The 17,629-nt window shown below is 31.8% G+C and overlaps 2 protein-coding genes across 2 annotated transcripts; both read left to right on the top strand.

Moving 5' to 3' along the window:
* The first annotated feature begins 1,867 nt into the window (after positions 1-1,867).
* On the top strand, positions 1,868-7,126 carry LOC134686114 (uncharacterized). Its single transcript, XM_063545790.1, has 5 exons — positions 1,868-2,007; positions 2,512-2,735; positions 3,875-4,010; positions 5,527-5,696; positions 6,860-7,126. The coding sequence occupies exons 1-5, from the start codon at positions 1,910-1,912 to the stop codon at positions 7,099-7,101; spliced, it is 870 nt and encodes a 289-aa protein (XP_063401860.1). The 5' UTR covers positions 1,868-1,909; the 3' UTR covers positions 7,102-7,126.
* Positions 7,127-12,926: 5,800 nt separating this feature from the next.
* Positions 12,927-15,552, top strand: LOC134686112 (uncharacterized). The gene is made up of 3 exons (XM_063545789.1): positions 12,927-12,973; positions 14,224-14,315; positions 15,068-15,552. Exons 1-3 carry the CDS (start codon positions 12,965-12,967, stop codon positions 15,381-15,383), a joined length of 417 nt encoding a protein of 138 aa, XP_063401859.1. The 5' UTR covers positions 12,927-12,964; the 3' UTR covers positions 15,384-15,552.
* Positions 15,553-17,629: the final 2,077 nt, after the last annotated feature.

The raw sequence follows: 17,629 nt of genomic DNA, 5'->3' as shown, positions 1-17,629 counted from the left end.
TAATTTCTGTGTTATTTTGGTCTCTAGTTGAGAGTTGTCTCATTGGCAATAATAGCACATTGGTTGTCGTTTTTTATATTTGTGACAGTTTTTTGCGAAAGTATGAATACAACTTTGGCATGTTTAGTTCGTTTAACTATTTTTGAAATTCAAAGAAAATGATGCATTTTAACCACATTGATTTTGTGAAATATTACCAACAGAATATTTTTGGTCAACATTCATGCACATGAAAAAGGTTGAATTGGTAACAGGTACTTGAAATAGATATCACTGAACTAGTATATATATTTGTTTAAGTGCCAACTGAACGACGCCTCCGGGTGCGGGAATTTTCGCTGCATTAAAGATTTGTTATTGACCTTCTGTTGTTGTCTGTTCTATGTTCGTTTTGTTATTTCTTTGACAAATTCCTCATGTCCATTCTCAATTTTACGTAGGACTCTAAATCGCGATGGTCACGCTGAGATGCGCGACGGTTTGACTCTGAAGTGCGTTTTTGAACACGCCGAAGTGCGATAATTTCATTGAGACTCTATTTCCTGATAGCTACGCCGAAGTGCAATGGTTTAAAAAAATCGTATTTGCTAAGCTTTTCTTGTCGGTGTATATGTCAATGTAAAAATTGAAACTGAAATGGGGTATGTGTCAAAGAGACAACAACTCGCTTAAAGAGTAAAAAAAACGAACCAACAAAAGAGTACTTTAACACAGCGAAAAAGCCCACATCTAGAAACGGAATTCAACTGGTTAATAAACTAAAAAGTGTGCTAACTAGTTCGATGAAAATAAACGTCATACTAAACGCCTTATCATAAAAATTAAATATGATTTAATAACATACAAGACAAACAAAGTCCAGAAGATCCTGACTTTGCACAGGCGCAAAAGTGCGACGGTTTTTAACATGATTAGTGAAAAATTAACCCCATCCCACTTTACCTCTATCCAATGTAAATTGAATAACAAACAACACATTTCAAAAATACACATAACCAAATTCAGTTTAAAAGAAGATGGTGTCCGATGTCAGAAAAGGTAACAAAATAACTATAATTGTATCAGGAAATCGACAATAATAAATGAAACAAAACATAGGACTACTCGCAGTTTTTGACATGATGCAGGTCTTATAATATAAAAAAAACTACACAAACGGGAAATATTTTTTTGGTGGATAGGGGAAATCTACAAAGTTAACAGTTCTGTTTAACGTACGATGGTGCGAAATATTCTCGAAATACGTTCTATTCTACAGATGTAAATTCTTCTTCAAAATGAAAATGTATACACGAAGCATACACAGATAAACAACGTATATATATATAGGAAATCGAAGAGTACGAACTCGCATTTAGTATGTGACTGGATTAAGGACCACCAGAGACAAAAAATAAATGTAAATTAAAAAGACAGAAATACATGAAAAAAATACTTATAATAATATGTGAACGTCTGTAGAAAGGAGGTTCAACTAGCGATAGTGCGTAAAATAGACCATCACACTTCAGCGTACGGACAATCGCACTTCGGCGTAGACCATCGCACTTCAGCGTGACCATCGCATTTTAGCGTCCCCATCGCATCTCCGAGTCCTACAGATATACCCCTCCCCATTTCCCCAATAATTGAATTGACCTTCCTTATTGAATGCTGGTTATGAACTAAAGACAAACGTTAATTCACCAAAGAAAACTGAATTTCTCATAATGACCAATCCATCTCACATTCACGGAAACGTTTTAAAGTATGGAATGTCTGCAAGTACTTTGGACTTTGTACATATCGTATGATATGACCTTGACCACGTGGTTAACACAAGGTCTTATGTTGTTATATAAATAGGTTATCAGTTCTTTAGGTAACATTGCATCAAAGTTATCACTCGAAGAATTTTCTTGACGGAAATATGAAGAAGTCTGATGTCATAATGGCTAATTCCATAGTTTACCTGTTTTGTCTTAATATTTGTCTTATATCTTCGTTCTTGATTTCAGATAATCAACGGTGAGTTCTTTTAAACGTCTTTCATTTTTTATCATGATGTCATTGAATGATTTTGTATAGCAATAAATTAATGTTTGTTGGAATTTACTTCGTTATGAAAAACCATTGCGTACAATCAGTTGCTGTACGCTAAAACGATTAAAAAGGAAAATTATTGCACTTTTATACTCTTTACTCGTTGAATCCCGATAAGGAAAAATTACAAACAGGATTAAAATCTCTGAATAACGTAGATATTACAGAATGTATTGCACTGGGCAGGTTGTGTATAACAACTTCGTTTAAGTCGATCGTTTTTACTCTTGGGCGTTGACTATGAAACGTAAATAACCTGATGCGAAGAACTGCATGATCATCAAAAAGTTTACTAGAAAATCTCCATTTTAGCACATGTTGTACATGTTGTAATTCTTTACCGAATTCAGTAAACTGTTACATGATTGGAGGATTTGATTCATTTCATTTCTAAAACATCTGTCTACATGCTATAACTTTTTTGTTTAGATCAATTCCAGTACAAACCTACGACTCGCTTGTTTCTTACCTAGAAAATGGCGCACAAGTGAGATACTTTTTTAACATATCGAGTTGTCTACAATCCGCTTCACCTCCATTTAAAGACATTCCCGTATTTGGTGGTGAAATCAAATACTTCAGTGCCAGTAAAAATACAGTAGAGGATGCAGGACAGTTGATATTCAGTAACGTAGACTACATCAACCAAAACGGTAATTATCAGTTGTAGTTCTTCCTTTTATTAATCGTATTACTGTGCCAGCATGTCAACACTGAGGTTTTGAGTTTAAAATCATCACCTGACAGGTGTACTCTAGTCCAGTCTTATTTGACTAGGATTGTCAGTTTTCTTACCGAAGATCGGTAGTTCTTCCGAGCTCTACAGCTTCCTACACTATATGAAAAACTGACTCGCCTCGAAATAGCATCATATTGTAAAACTGGTATTCAACACCTTTCATTAATCAATCCTTATATGTTATTCACGTCTCTCATTTTTTACAATAGCTCATGAGGCTCCTTGGGAAATATGAAATGTGTCTCGGTTCTTAAAACAAACCCGATTTACCGAAAATCAAATTGAAAAATAAAATACAAACATGAACAGCAATACAAAAGTCTTTTGATCGTAAGAGACAAAGTATATCTTTATTTGAACCAGACATTTAAAAACCATTCAGACTTTGTAGACGTAAAAAATGTAATAATTCTTACATTATTTTACAGACATCATGGAAGTGGTTCTCATGATAATAAATTTATGATCCATACGTTATTTGCACAATATTTGTGTTTTTCTTTTGTGTTTCATTATCTACCCCTGACCCTTTTAACAAACAAAACATGTAGTAACACAAAGAGTCTAGGGATTAACAATCAATGCAAAAAATTAGTGAAAAAAACAAATATCTGCAATGAATTTAAAAGAAATAAAACATAACAACAATACCAATGGAAAAACTGTTAAAGTTTTGGTAGGACATCAATTCTTTTAAACTTTTTCTTAGTGTGTTTTTTCTCGCAATTGTAAAACAGATTATTAAAGAAGTAACACAAACACCAAATACTTGAGCTGCGACTGTGTATTACATTGTTCAATGTTACGTCAATCATTGGTTGGCCACATTTAGCAGTCAATCAATTCCATTGGTTGACAACATTTCACAGTCTCACAGAATGAACTATCTTCTTGTGCTGATTTGCAGAAATATCGTCATTGTAAGAATATCGATTCTATATCTAATTTCGTTACAACATATGCAAAAATAAATCATAAGGATTTTTTCCGAAAAAAATTCAGAGAAAATAGTGTTTGAAAAGAAAATTAATAACAATATGTATCTAAATTTAGATCTAAATAAAGAAATACATACATTTTGGATTGTAAATGATACTGCAAAGGTGTTTTGGGCACAACCTGGAGTATATATAAATATTACAGACAACATAGCAGGAACATATTGTAAATGGACAGAAGGACAAGGAAGGTAAGAGTAGTTTTCTGTGGCAGATTTTGCGTTATTAAAGACAAACACCTTGTCAAATTAAGAAAAATGTTATTTAAGGAAGTTCGACCCACATTTTTTTTTTTTATTTTTGACAGATATTCGGCATCCTCTGGTTTTATCCATGTTAAACAAAGGATTAGGTCCGGTAAAGACCGATTTTGGCCTCAAATTTCAAATTCATCTGACGAAAGATTTTGACCACTTTTGAAACACTTTTTTATTTCATTTGATTCAATTAACTTTTGTGAAAGATTTTAACTTATTTCGTCATTTAAAACGATCCGATTCAAGCTCAAATCTGAAAAATCTACCAAACATGCGAAAAAATGTCACTTTTCAGATGTTTTTTTGTCAAAAATGAAAGTGGCCGCATCCGTGTTCATCCTCAATCTTTATATATGTTATGTATTATCACCAAATACAACTTCCATTTCAATTTTTTGGATGAACACGAATGCGGCCACTTTCGTTTCACACGGAAACCGTCTAGAATTTAATTAAAATGCTGGAATTGAGAAGATTTTAGTAATCAAGCATGACTTAATGGTGCTAGTACCAAATATATGTGCATTGTATTATCAAAAACAGCCCATATTTATGTAGCAGAACCATTCTTCTATCCAATAAATAAATAAAAGTTTCCATTTTAACAATTTTGTAAAACTGCTATATTTTGGGGCCAAAAAGGGCTCTTACCGGACCTACTCCTTTGCCCATTAACCCCAACTTTTCGTTCCATTATTTGATTAAACATAGTTTAAAATATCTTCTTTGAAAATCTTATAAAATCCTTGCTTTTTATTAATCGTTTTTTTCAAAAAAAAAGGTGCCAATGTTAAATATATAAAAATTCTAGAGAGATTTATTTCCCGCCAAGTTTTAAATGGCTTATATTTCGAAAACGAACACATTGACCCATAGTTTTTCTTTGCTTTTTTCGTTTCTTTGATTAACTTTTGATATATAATAGTCTTTTTAAAAGCTTGTTATTTTAAACAGAGTAACGTACATCCTCCAGGGAAAGAAGAAAAAAATAAATACAAATATTAAAATTAAGTCGACAATTACACGAGTCTCTTTGGGAATATGTCAAACAAAGTTGACCTGCTATCGGTAAAACTATTGTTTGAGTTTATCTAAGGTGATAATATTTTCATTTATTCCAGTGATGATCTACATCCTTGCCTTTTAATTTTGTGTTTCTGATGAAATTAAATCTAGAAAATACGCTAAGAACTGTTTGCATTACAATTTGGAATTGACATGATTGATAACATGCCAGTGATTACATATAGCATAATAACATCACTTCAGATTTATTGAAAAACTAAAAAAAACAACTCCCTCGGTCAAAAATTCGCCGTAATCGAATTTAAGAATAATTTTACTTTACCTTCTATAATGGATTACGTTTTCAAGTAGTTTTACGTTCTTTTATATATTTCGGGTCGGGTGTTCATGACTAAAGTTAAACATTATCATTTAATCTTTACAGCCTATGGGTAAAGAATCAAGCAAAACAAAGACAACTGACGTCATTTCCGGAAATCCAGACGATGCTGACTTCTGGTGAGGAAGTCGGATGGGTTGTAAATATAACAGAATGTCAATGTGCTGCGGGACAAGGCAACTGCTATCATGGCATATTAGGAGACACGATCAGAGGTAATAATTTAACAAAGTTTATACAATAACTTTGAAAAGAAGACATCAAACATATATTTATTGTCTGAATATATAATTCGATGGATGTCTTGGAAAAAAAATAACAACCTACATATGTAGCAATGCAATACATGGTATCAAAATGCATGTTCATAGTTAGAAAAAAGCCAACTGTACACGCCTAGCACCAAATTGTTTGGGTTTTCTTTCTCAAAAATAATAAAATATAAATGAATCTAAAATCTGACATCAAATCTTTCAAAACAACATAACTATTAGGGATTAATAAACATTTTCACACTTGATGTTATTGAAAAAATAGTTTTGTGAGCACTCAAAACGAGCAGAAAAAAACTAAATAATAACCAAAGTGATGATCATATTACAAGAGTCAAACAAAACCAAAGTTTCAATGAAAGAAGTCAGTCCGGTAAGGACCGATATTAGCCCCAAATTTCAGGTTCATCTGACGAATGATTTTGGACACTTTTTAAACACTTAAGTGCCTACTACAGTTGATTCAATCAGTTTATGTGAAAGATTTTAACTGGTTTAGTATTAATAACGCTTCGATTCAAGCTCAAACATGAAAAATCTATCAAATATGCCAAAATATGTCACTTTTCAGATGTTTTTTTTGTCAAAAATGAAAGCGGCCGCATCCGTGTTCATCCTCAACCTTAATACATATGTTATGTGTTATAATCACATACAACTTACATTTCAATATTAAGAATGAACAGAAATGCGGTCTCTTTCATTTAAGACGGAAACCGTTTAAAATTTAACTAAAATGCTAGAATTGTGAAGATTTCAGTAATTTAGCATGACTTATTGATGCTTATTCCACAATATGTGCTTTGTATTGTCAAAAACAGCCCATATATATGTAACAGAAGCATTCTACTTTCCAATAAATAACTAAAATTTTACATTTTATCAATTTTGTAAAACTGCTATATGTTGGGGCTACAAAGGGACCTTTATATTATTATAACAGGTTTAAAAAAAAAGAATGGCATAAACGAAATCCAATCTAAAAGAATTGTCTTTAGCTGAAAATGTCAGTTGTTCTGGATCTTTTTAGTTTTCTTTATTCTAAAGATAAAAACACTCATTTACGAAAACTACAATCGTGCCGTAAATAACCCGTCTATTTTCAGGTTTCAAAATGGCGAAAGATAGTTCTATACATTTCTCTACTTCCATGACAACGATCTTTCCTGTGGCCATGAACTTCATTCAACTAACTACCTTTGTTCGTGTTAATGTCAACAACACTGCAACATTTACAACTAGACATTTAGATCCATCAACATTTGAACAAGATGAAATTGACATGATGAGTTGTCCAATAGATGCAGGGTCCTCAGTTGGAAACGGAGCTAAATTTTATGTTAACTAGTTTATGGCGTGAACTATGTAGTATCATTTTAGGTTTTATATGTGAAAATGTTAACCTTTATTAAATCTACTAAATAAAATTTGATAGTAAACATTGAAGAAGAGTAACATGCAAAGGCAGATCTAGGAGGGCCAGGCACCTCAACCCCAGCCTCCCTTTTGTTGGAAAACAATTGGTTGATTATTTCGGGAATCACGACTGGAGCATGTCCCCTCTTATGTCCGTCCCTATATATGAACATTGCTGGATCCACCACAAACATTATGAGGAGATAGTGTAGTGTAATGTACTTAGTAGAGTGTTGTGTCACCAAAAGAAATAATTGCAAAACATATAACATACAAACAGAAGAACAGAAAGTGTACATGTAAACCTACAAGGTACAATGATAACACAAAAGTGTATCAAGTGACTAAACTCTAATAAAGAAATGTTGGGGAATTTTTCTGTATTTTTCTCATTTCATACAAAATATATATAAAATTTGAAGAAAAAAAGTTTAGTCCACGAGACAATATCTTTGTTTCTGTTATCTTAAAGAAATGTCAATGAAAGCTAGTAATTATCATAGTATATCACGATAAATTGCAATAGTTATCAAGATAAAAATAATAGAACATTCAGTACCTTTACATGTATGTTACCTCGAAAAAAAACCATTGTCAACTGAGGCGAAGATAATAAAACAAAAATATAATACCAACAGAGTGAAGGGGGTAACTCTACAAAGTAGGCTTGTCAGAAGAAGAAAATAACCTAAAAATTAACGATTGTGCTGAAACAACACGCCCATCCATCCAAAAAAAAGAAATACACCTTAGCATTATCTAACCTAAAGAAAATACCAAGGCAAATACATAAGTTTCCCCTTCACACAAATAGAAAAGATTAAAAGAAATACTCCCTAAAATACGCAACTGCAAAAATACCATAATTAAAAACAAATACCCAAAAACATATGCCTAGGCACGTTTTATAATTTGCAGCGATACCGCGCCTCTCCCTGGTAACTATCCATTGTCGCCTAGTGATGTGTTCAGACACCCAAGTTAGGCTAAATTCTTGAACCGTTTCGAATCTTTATGTATAATTGCAGTTTTGGCCTGAACATTCATGAAATAGTTGCCACTTGACGTTTACCTACCAATGATTATATGTAATTAGTTGATTTATTATTAGAGCTGAAGGGCGACACTAGGAGTGAGACGCATCCGAGTGCCCCTTCCTAGCAGACCGTTTTCTAGCCCACTATTCAAAACTTCGCATTGTTCTATATTGTACAGCGAAGTAAAAGACCGAGACTGTTTTGTTTTTAAAACAACCAACTTTTGTTCCATTTCTTTCAGTGGATAACATCAGTAATTTATCCGACGTCAGTGTATTTGAACCTGTTTTATTTTATTTTCAGATATTCAAAAAGTGTTTTATGTGCGAAATGCCTCGTTTGATTAAGAAAAGACTGCTGTTTAATCGGATAAAACAAAAACACTTAATTTACTGTTATCGCGGAAAAATACATGCTCTCTTCACGATCGTTCGTTTTTTTTCCATCACAATGTAAGAAAACTCTAATTTGAACATAATACCCTCCCAATCCTTACCCCTTTTCCTAAACTACAAAATGTACCACAAAAAGAATGAACAAAGAAAAGACATTAATTAGAGTTAAAAAATAAAAGAAACAAACTCAACAAAAATCCTCAGAAATGCGAAAAATTATAAAAATAATTGTAACCATTGCAGTGGAAATGAAAATACTATAATAACATGTATTTTTGTTTTGTTTTTTGCAACGTAATCATTATTTTATGCGTACTAATCATATTAAACTACGCTGATATGAATTCATTAACAAGTGTCTTATAATACATCATAACAAGAATGCATCTGCCACAATACTAAAATAAACAATACACGTTATAAACAAGTAATTAATATATTATTTGATTCAATGATACATATGCACGGTTGTCAGAAACGAACATATGAAATCCGAAACTTAACGATAATAAAAATACGTAAGACGTTCAGATAAACTACGAAAATATAAAGAAAACATAAGGAACATATTTCAAAAAAGGAATACAGCAGTCAACATTATGTTATAATTTTATTTACTTTAAAACCAGGCAAATATGTCAACAAAGAAAACAAAAACGCATATATAGACAAAGTGCATAGAGGCATACATTAAAGATAATAATACAAAAATGTACCATATCGCAATAATACAACGACGGGATGTATAAGTACCGAGACACGTCTAATGAATATTACCAAACATTACTGTAGATGTCTTCCATCCTTTTCTGCTGATCTTAGGGAGCTACCATTTGATTTTTATGGGGGGCTAGGATGAAAAATGTTGTCATGCATTTTTTTTAGTTGTAATCTCTGTCCTGCCTTTTTATTTTTCACTCTATCCAGTCCTGCTATTTTTTTTAGTTTATCCTGACTTTTTTTTACATAAATTGTCATCCTGACTTTTTTTTTTTTTTTGAAAGTGTCTCATCCTGCCTTTTGTTTTTACTCAAATCTCCTGTCCTGTCTATTTGTTTCAAATTTCATCCTAGCCCCCCCTAAAAATCAAATGGTAGCTCCCTTATGTCATGGCTTGTGTACCGCATCTTCTCACCTCTCATGTGAACACGAATGTAATCACTAGTATGGACAGTGTGGTACTAACAAATTTTTTTTGTATACCTCTTCCAAATGTATTTCTTCATGCTTAAAATTGCATGAAATTACATTGTTGATTGTAAACAAAATTTGGGTCATGAATTTTTAAAGTAAAGTAGTTATTTAGTCCAGTTGAAGAAACTTAAGAATTCGCATGTCGGAAGCTGTCAAAAGATTTCAAGGCCCCTTTAACGTAAAAATGTACATATTTAGAGTTAGACCCAATGAAGTTTTCTATAATTTTGGTATAATTTGTGTCAAAAATTAGTAGTACAACACAATGTAAAAATATTATTAAGAAAACGGAGGTGGATTTTTTTTTCATTATTATTTATGGACTACTAAATAGTTTAACTGATTACAAACGTCATGAACGATACTTGAGAAAATTGTATCTGCTTTGAAAATGGATTGAACAGGAATCTGATGTTCAGTAGTTGAAGTTCATAAGTGTATTTCGTTTCTCCGGTTTTTTCTTCTTCTTTTATATAGATAAGACCGTTGGATTTTCCAGTTTAAATCTAGTTATTTCTGGGGCCCTTTATAGCTTGCTGTTCGGTGTGAGCCAAGGCTTCATGTTGAGCCGTACTTAAACCTAAAAGTATAATGGTTTCCTTTTACAAATTGTTACTTGGATGGAGAGTGGTCTTATAGACATAACTACTACCACATCTTTTTATATCTATGTTATAAAAATTTTAATTTGTTTGGTAAAACTCCTAATAGAATGTAATTAAAATGTCTTCTGTATGAAGATGTATAAATGTTATAAAAACATAAAAAGCATTTAAGTTGGTAGACATAATGTTAAAGTAGATAATAAGGAATAGAATAGGTATGAATAGAACTGTTACAGTAATCCCTCTCAATAAAGATCAACGGTAACACGAATACATGTAGTACATCTAAATCATTGCTTAATGTGTACTTGTCACGCAAATCGTCTTGTGCAAATCGTCTTGTTACGCGTCTACCATAAGAAACATTTCTGGAATAATTTTTGTTGACTTTAAGAGTTCGTTGTTCATCAGGTAAGAACTTCGTCTTTTTCGAAATAGGTTTCTAAAATTTTGTTGAACTCAAGGTTATGAAATTTAATACTAAGTTATTGTCATTCCGTTTCTGTCATTCTTCGTGGTGGCAGCAACCTTTAGAATAATTTATGATAAAGTTAGGACAGATGTATACCCTAAAGAGTACTGTCTGCAGTAATGTCAGCCAATGAAAATACCAGTGAATAGTTGAAATTTAAAATCATTGTTGAAAGACAACGGAAAGAGATATTTCTATTGCATTTTTTTAATATCAATTAAAATGATGAACTGGAATTACATTTAATTTGACGATACAAAATTATACTGTCAAAAGAATTTGGGTCATGAATGTTAAAGTGATTAGTATAATGAATTCATCCAAATATTGTCGAATAGCATTATTTAATGAACTATCAAACGTAACACATTTTTGGAGACAATAGAAATATAGGCTGATATTTTAATTATCCTTGTTGAACATGTTGAAAGGGAGATCAACAAGTTCGCTTCCCTATTTTGGCAAAACCCGTTATCATGGTTATGTCTTCTATTAATATCAGTATCTATTCGTGTTTTCCTGTATCATATAAACATAAATGTTCTAAAAATAACTAGCAATTCTTCCAAATTTACTTTCCGTAGAGGTCACTGATATTTAAAACAAAATAATGAATTTTTGAAAAAGAGAGAGGGCTAAAAAAAAAATGTCCTGTCTCCAAGTACATAGGCAACAAGCAACTGTGTATTTTACTTTCTGTTTCTGTATCAACGTCACATGTTTAGGAAATTATTAATTTGTTTTAACGATGTTTTTATCAAATAAGTGTTACATACTGTACTAGATAGACAAGCTGATTATGTCTGTAAACGTCTGAAAGAAGACAAAACTGCCTAATATCCTGACACGTTTTTGCTTAGGACCGACCAGTATGTGCACTCAATCCTATATGTCGAGCTCTTGAGGGAAGAGATACACAAATATTACCCAACAAACATAGTAAACTCAAAAGAAAATAATGGGAAAGAAATAGTAGAAAAGTATGAACTAAAAGTATTTTAAAAAAGCGATTAATGGTGTGTTAAAATATGATTATATATGTAATAAAGACAAAGGTGCTAGCATATAGATAATAGAGTGTAACGAGAAAAGAAGAAGAAAGAAATACCTCCAAAAAATAGAAACAAAAAAAGGGGAAAAAAAAGAAAAATAAAGAATGATGAAATGAAGAACCTTGCTAACACAATAATCAGAAAATGTAAGAAATTCAAGCTTTGCTAGTAACGCTTAACTAGCATTACATGATTATAAAGCCATACATTGAAAGTTTTCATGTCAAGTTACAGTATAAGGGACGACATCAAAAGTTCAATGAAGGATAAAAAACTTAATTCACATAGTTTTTTCACTGACCCCCCCCCCCCCCCCCCCCCCTCTTAACTTAATTTGGGAAAAAATGATTGACCAATAGGGATATATGTAAAATCGATTTTAGATTAACAAAACTTGAAGCAATATTGACCCCCCCCCCCCCCACCCCACCCCCAAACTATTTGATTTAAGTTTTTTTTATCCTACATCGATCTTTTGAAGGTTTAAATTGAAAAAAAAAGGAAAAATCTCTTTATCTCTTGCTGTTCGGTGTGAGCCAAAGCTCCTTGTTGAGAACCATACTTTGACCAATACTGTTTTTTTTTTACAAATTGTGACTTAGGTTGAGAGTTGTCTCATTGGCACTCATACATGTACCACCTCTTCTTATATATAATATTCTTTTTCCTTATTCATGTATGCTCTGTATGCCCCTTGTGGGCCCTTAATTGGAAATAAAATATGTTCTGTTCTGTTCTGTTCTATATTGATGTCACAGAGTTTGGAAAAACTTTGCATATATGTATCTATTGTTTCGTTATACTATAAAAGAAGATAGAAAAATGCGTTTCCTCCTTTATCATCTGAAATATTACTGATATAGACTTTTTATGACATAATTTGTATGTTTTTGATACTTAAATTTCGTTTTAATGATTTTGATAATAATATGGTCATCGAAAAAAACACTAACTTTAACGGACTAATTAATAAGTTGACGCCACTATTAATTGCATCTTTTTTTCTTTCATATGTATAGGTATCAACTGTTAGTTCGAGCATGCTTTTTGTAAGTATGCAGTTTCATTTGAAAAATATTTTCATTTTTTGCCAATGAAAGGAACATTGTTACGATTTATAATATAAGATATTTAACACAACATATTTGTGGACGTTGTCACTTAAACTGGTTATTACAGACACCAAAAGCAGGGCGAAATAGGCGGAAGATACCATTGTGTGAAATTATCAAATAGACTGGTTTATTACAGGCAAATCAAGGATAAAAAGGCGGAGGATATTATTAATTGAATCATTCAAAACTCATAGGTAAAAGAATGACAAAACTAGCCAAAATCGAAATATTGAAAAGAGAAGTCTTCAAAACTGTAAATAGAAATCTATTAAAAGCGTGAGCAACAAAACCATCTCAGTAGAGTATGTTTTCTCTTTCCGTCGTCCCGAAGAAAGTTTAATCAGTTTCTAATCTGGTTTACTGAAAAGAATTAATTTACAGAAAAATTAACAAGGTTAAAAGAGAAATAATTGGACTTTTTGATACATCCATTCGGACACAATTTAGGCTGCGGTATTGTGTTTTTTTGTTTTGAGAGGGAAGGGGGTAAGGATAGAGGAGGGATCGATGGAACAAAACGATGTCTTTTAAGTTAAGCCATAGAACAAAAGATGCCTAAACAACCATCTTTATGTATTAATTCTTTTTTTTTTTTTATCTTAAATATTATACATTAGATATTTTTTTTTTTTTTAAATTCTGTTTGCAATATGTATGTGCATGTGAATGAGTGAGTAATACTTTATGGTAATTTAAATATAAGATGATGTAGTAAGATTGCAAAGGAAACAATAAAAACTTCAATCTATAAATAATCGTAACCTCCTCAACGATGAGGTAACCTTAACCACAAAACAAGCTATAAAAGGCTCCGTTATGAAAATGCAAAAAAAAAAATGAACACAAGAAAAATCTAATGGCTTTATGTAGGAAACAATTAACGAAAAACAAATATGATATACAGCAACAAACGATAAGCAATGAGTAACATGACCTATGTTTGTGACAGGCATATCCACAATACTGCTGGTTTAAACATGTAAGTGGGCGTCTTACTTTACCCGAACATTAATTAGTGTTGTGACAGCACAGCATAAGACCAAAGTCTAACTTTACGAGTTATTCGAAAATGGGCATACAAGACACAAATGATAGAAACTGAAATATAGGTCTGGAATTCGTTCCCATTATATGGTATTAAATATATTGCTTTGTAATTTCAAATAGTTTAATGTTTAATACAGCTAGAGCTCTCAACGTTAGGACAGGAAGTGAAAGTTGGCGGCGACCTCCGTTTTAAAGTCTCGTGCAATGACAAAAACTCGTCTTTGGATTGGTAGGTATTTAAAAAAAATCTAGACACAGTATAGTTATATCACACACAGTAAAATCAAATTACCAAAATGAGTATTAATTTTGATTATTCTTTACTTTAAATTCTGTAGTATTGTTTTAGTTTCAGCAACACCTAGCACCATTAAAATTGTTTATTTACATATACACTGTGTATGTTCTCCTTTGCAAAATCTTGCTTAGAAAGAATTCAAGGAGCATAGCATATCAAACACACTAATGTTTCAGCCTTTTATAGGCTCTTCCGAATTTGAAGTAATCATCTTCACATTTTAGTACGTAGAAGTAATTGGTAGACAATTTTAAAATCTGCTAACCCTGTGCATACTGGTAAGATCTAGCGCATTGTAATCGTTGGTCGGGCGGAGCATGCACGCACACACTATCATCCTGTCCCGTCCTTATCGTCGATGGGGCGGAGCAAATAGCGTACCCCACGAATCGGTTACCTTAAATTATCTTGGCTATTTTGCCTTTCAAGAGTTTCGCACTTTCAATGCTCTATTTGGCTTCTTTTTTTTTTTTTTTTTTTTTAAACTTTATTGATTCGAGCGTCATTGATGAGTCTTTTGTTGACAAATGTGATTCTGGCGTACATCATCTCAATCCTGGTATTTCATGGTTTTTATGCAAACATTATGTTAAATAATTATTGTAAAGCATGCAATACATTTTTGTTTTTATTTGTAAATGATTTGATCTCTATTTACAAAGTTTCATTTTTATATTCAAAAGTGGGTTTGCTGTCAATCTTCTAGAGGATAAAGACGATACTGAAAATATTACTTTTCAATTCAACCCAAGAGGACCTAAATCGAAAGTTGTTATGAATACCCGTCACCATGGTAAATGGGGGAAAGAAACAGTTTTAAAGGATAAAGACGTGGTTAACGACTACTTCCAAAATTCTTTTGAACTTAGGATTCACGTGAAAGACTTCAAGAAGATTCTTGTTTATTTGAATGGACAATTGAAGACAGAATTTTCCTGTAAAACTGATATAACTCGAGTAAATTATGTTTGCTACTCATCTAACCTAAGTATCGAATAAGTTTTGAAAAATAAATAATAAGGTCAAAAATTTTAGACAGTGATATTGCATTTTTATAAGCAGAGTAATTTATTTTAATTTTTTTTTATTGGACAAATTATAGCGGTTTCAAAATAGAGAAAATTTTGTTAATCAGGTTTTGTCAGAAAACGATTGAACCTAATGGTTATTTTATATTACAATAATGTATTACTGTTTGAAAAATGTTAAAGACAATTCTAGTTTATGATTAAAAATATGAAAAACAAATTAGTTGTTGCTAAACTTTGTTTATTCCGTATACATGATTATTTTTCTTAAAACAAGCTGCTATTTTACAGAAATCAGATTTTTTTTCACAACCAAATATAATTTGTTTTTCTTCATGAAAAAAAAAAGTTACTTGATAACTGATTTCAATGATATTTAAAAACAATTTTCACCAATGCCATGTTTTTTTGCAGAAAAGTATATACATTATAGACTTTGTAGAATAAACATATCTGTTACAAAATATTAACTTATTTTCAAATGCTTTTTTCACACGCCTATCCGACTGGGGGGAAAACTGATGATATAAAAGGCGACCTTTTTTACATCACCGCATGCTATCAACATTGGTAGGAAATATTGAGAAGAATACCTTAAGGAAACCCCCATTGAACATAAGAAGTTCACGTTTGTTGGTTTTTAATTCTGCTGATTGCAAAACAGTCAAGCGAACTTATTGAAAGATAGGTTGAAAAATCTTATAAGAATAACTTTCTACCGAGTCTACAACTTTTGATTAATCTCAAACTCATATATCTGTTTTATAGGCTTCATATTGTGTATATACTCTGTAGGTACTGTTTATTTGTGTTTTGCAAGTAATGAGACGAACACAAAATATTGAATCTGAATCTTCAATACATCAAACATATTTACAATTTTGCCAATTAAATCATAAACCCAAACAGTTTTCCTCCTGACAATTTCTACTTTCTTTCAACCTCAGCATTCTATTCGTGTGTTTATGTATAGCGCATAGAAACTCAAATAAAATCGACATAGTGTATACATTTGTTACCAATGCAAAGTAGTGTTTGCAACATGGTCAATATAGTATTAACTGTGAGAAACAAATCGAACTAACTAATCAACATGACCAACAACACATCAGTAACTGTTGTAATCTTAGTCGATTCTTCCTGCCATCAACAAGGATATTTTGATAGGTTTAGCCTGCTAGAATATTCAATGAAATCTGTTTACAAGCAAGTCAACATGTATTTGCACATTTTGAAATCATAAACAATTTTGCATTCCGCTGAGAACATGTACAGCTTTGAATTTTTCTATTATATTCGGAACAATTCGTAGGTGTCATGCTCGATATTATTATAAGATGAGGCATGATTGCCAATGCGAAAACTTTCAACCACAGACGAAATACTATATAGCAGTAATCAACTATGTTCATTCCAAAATGATGCCAATGAAAAAAAATGACAATATTAATTTTATAAACAATCTAGAAAGAATAATTTCTCACAAAATTTTCAATGGTTTAAATATAAACTTTTAGAAACAGAACAGCAAACTTCATTAAAGAATTATGGTTGACACCAATATATGTTGGTTTTTCCCATTTGAATGGTTTTACCCTAGTAAAGGTTGGGTCCCTTTATAGCTTTTTGTTCGGTGTGAGCCAAGGCTCCGTGTTGAAGGCCGTACATTGACCTATAATGGTTTACTTTTATAAAATGTTATTTGGATGGAGAGTTGTCTCATTGGCACTCATACCACAGCTTCCTATATCTATGATTAATACCATCAGTGAGAATTTCAGTATTCGGACATAATGCCAAGTTATTATATTTGAAATAATTAGAAAATAGGAAACAAAAATATAATTGATAAATTATAAAATCATATGTCTGATGATAGAGGATTTATCAAATTAGCATTCAATTAATATATTTGATTTACTTAAAACACTTCCAACCTCTTGAATGATGCACGTGTTGTTACAAACAATTTTTGTCATTTTCACATAAAATATATTGAATCTCTCCAGGTTTTGTTTGTCTGTATGCAATTAGGACTTCTTGTCCATTTTCTCTAACGACCCAGCCATGCTTCTCGTTTTTATATAGATTATACCGTTGGTTTTCCCGATTATATGGTTTTACACGTCTAGTACTAGTAATTTGTGTGGCCCTTTATACATTGCTGTTCGGTGTGTGCCAATGTTCCGTGTTGAAGGCCCTACCTTGGCCTATAAT

The sequence above is a fragment of the Mytilus trossulus genome, chromosome 10, assembly GCF_036588685.1.
Source record: "Mytilus trossulus isolate FHL-02 chromosome 10, PNRI_Mtr1.1.1.hap1, whole genome shotgun sequence".
Lineage (NCBI taxonomy): Eukaryota > Metazoa > Mollusca > Bivalvia > Mytilida > Mytilidae > Mytilus > Mytilus trossulus.
The sequence above is the reverse complement of the archived record's forward strand: the minus strand, read 5'-3'. Positions and strand labels throughout refer to the sequence as shown.

Bases quoted from the DNA above. Each gene is read 5' to 3' on its own strand.
- LOC134686112 (XM_063545789.1), top strand. The intron at 14,316-15,067 runs GTAGGTATTTAA...TATATTCAAAAG, and splicing joins AAAAACTCGTCTTTGGATTG to TGGGTTTGCTGTCAATCTTC.
- LOC134686114 (XM_063545790.1), top strand. From the start codon at position 1,910: ATGAAGAAGTCTGATGTCATAATGGCTAATTCCATAGTTTACCTGTTT. The intron at 2,736-3,874 runs GTAATTATCAGT...ATCTAAATTTAG, and splicing joins AGACTACATCAACCAAAACG to ATCTAAATAAAGAAATACAT. The intron at 4,011-5,526 runs GTAAGAGTAGTT...TAATCTTTACAG, and splicing joins TGGACAGAAGGACAAGGAAG to CCTATGGGTAAAGAATCAAG.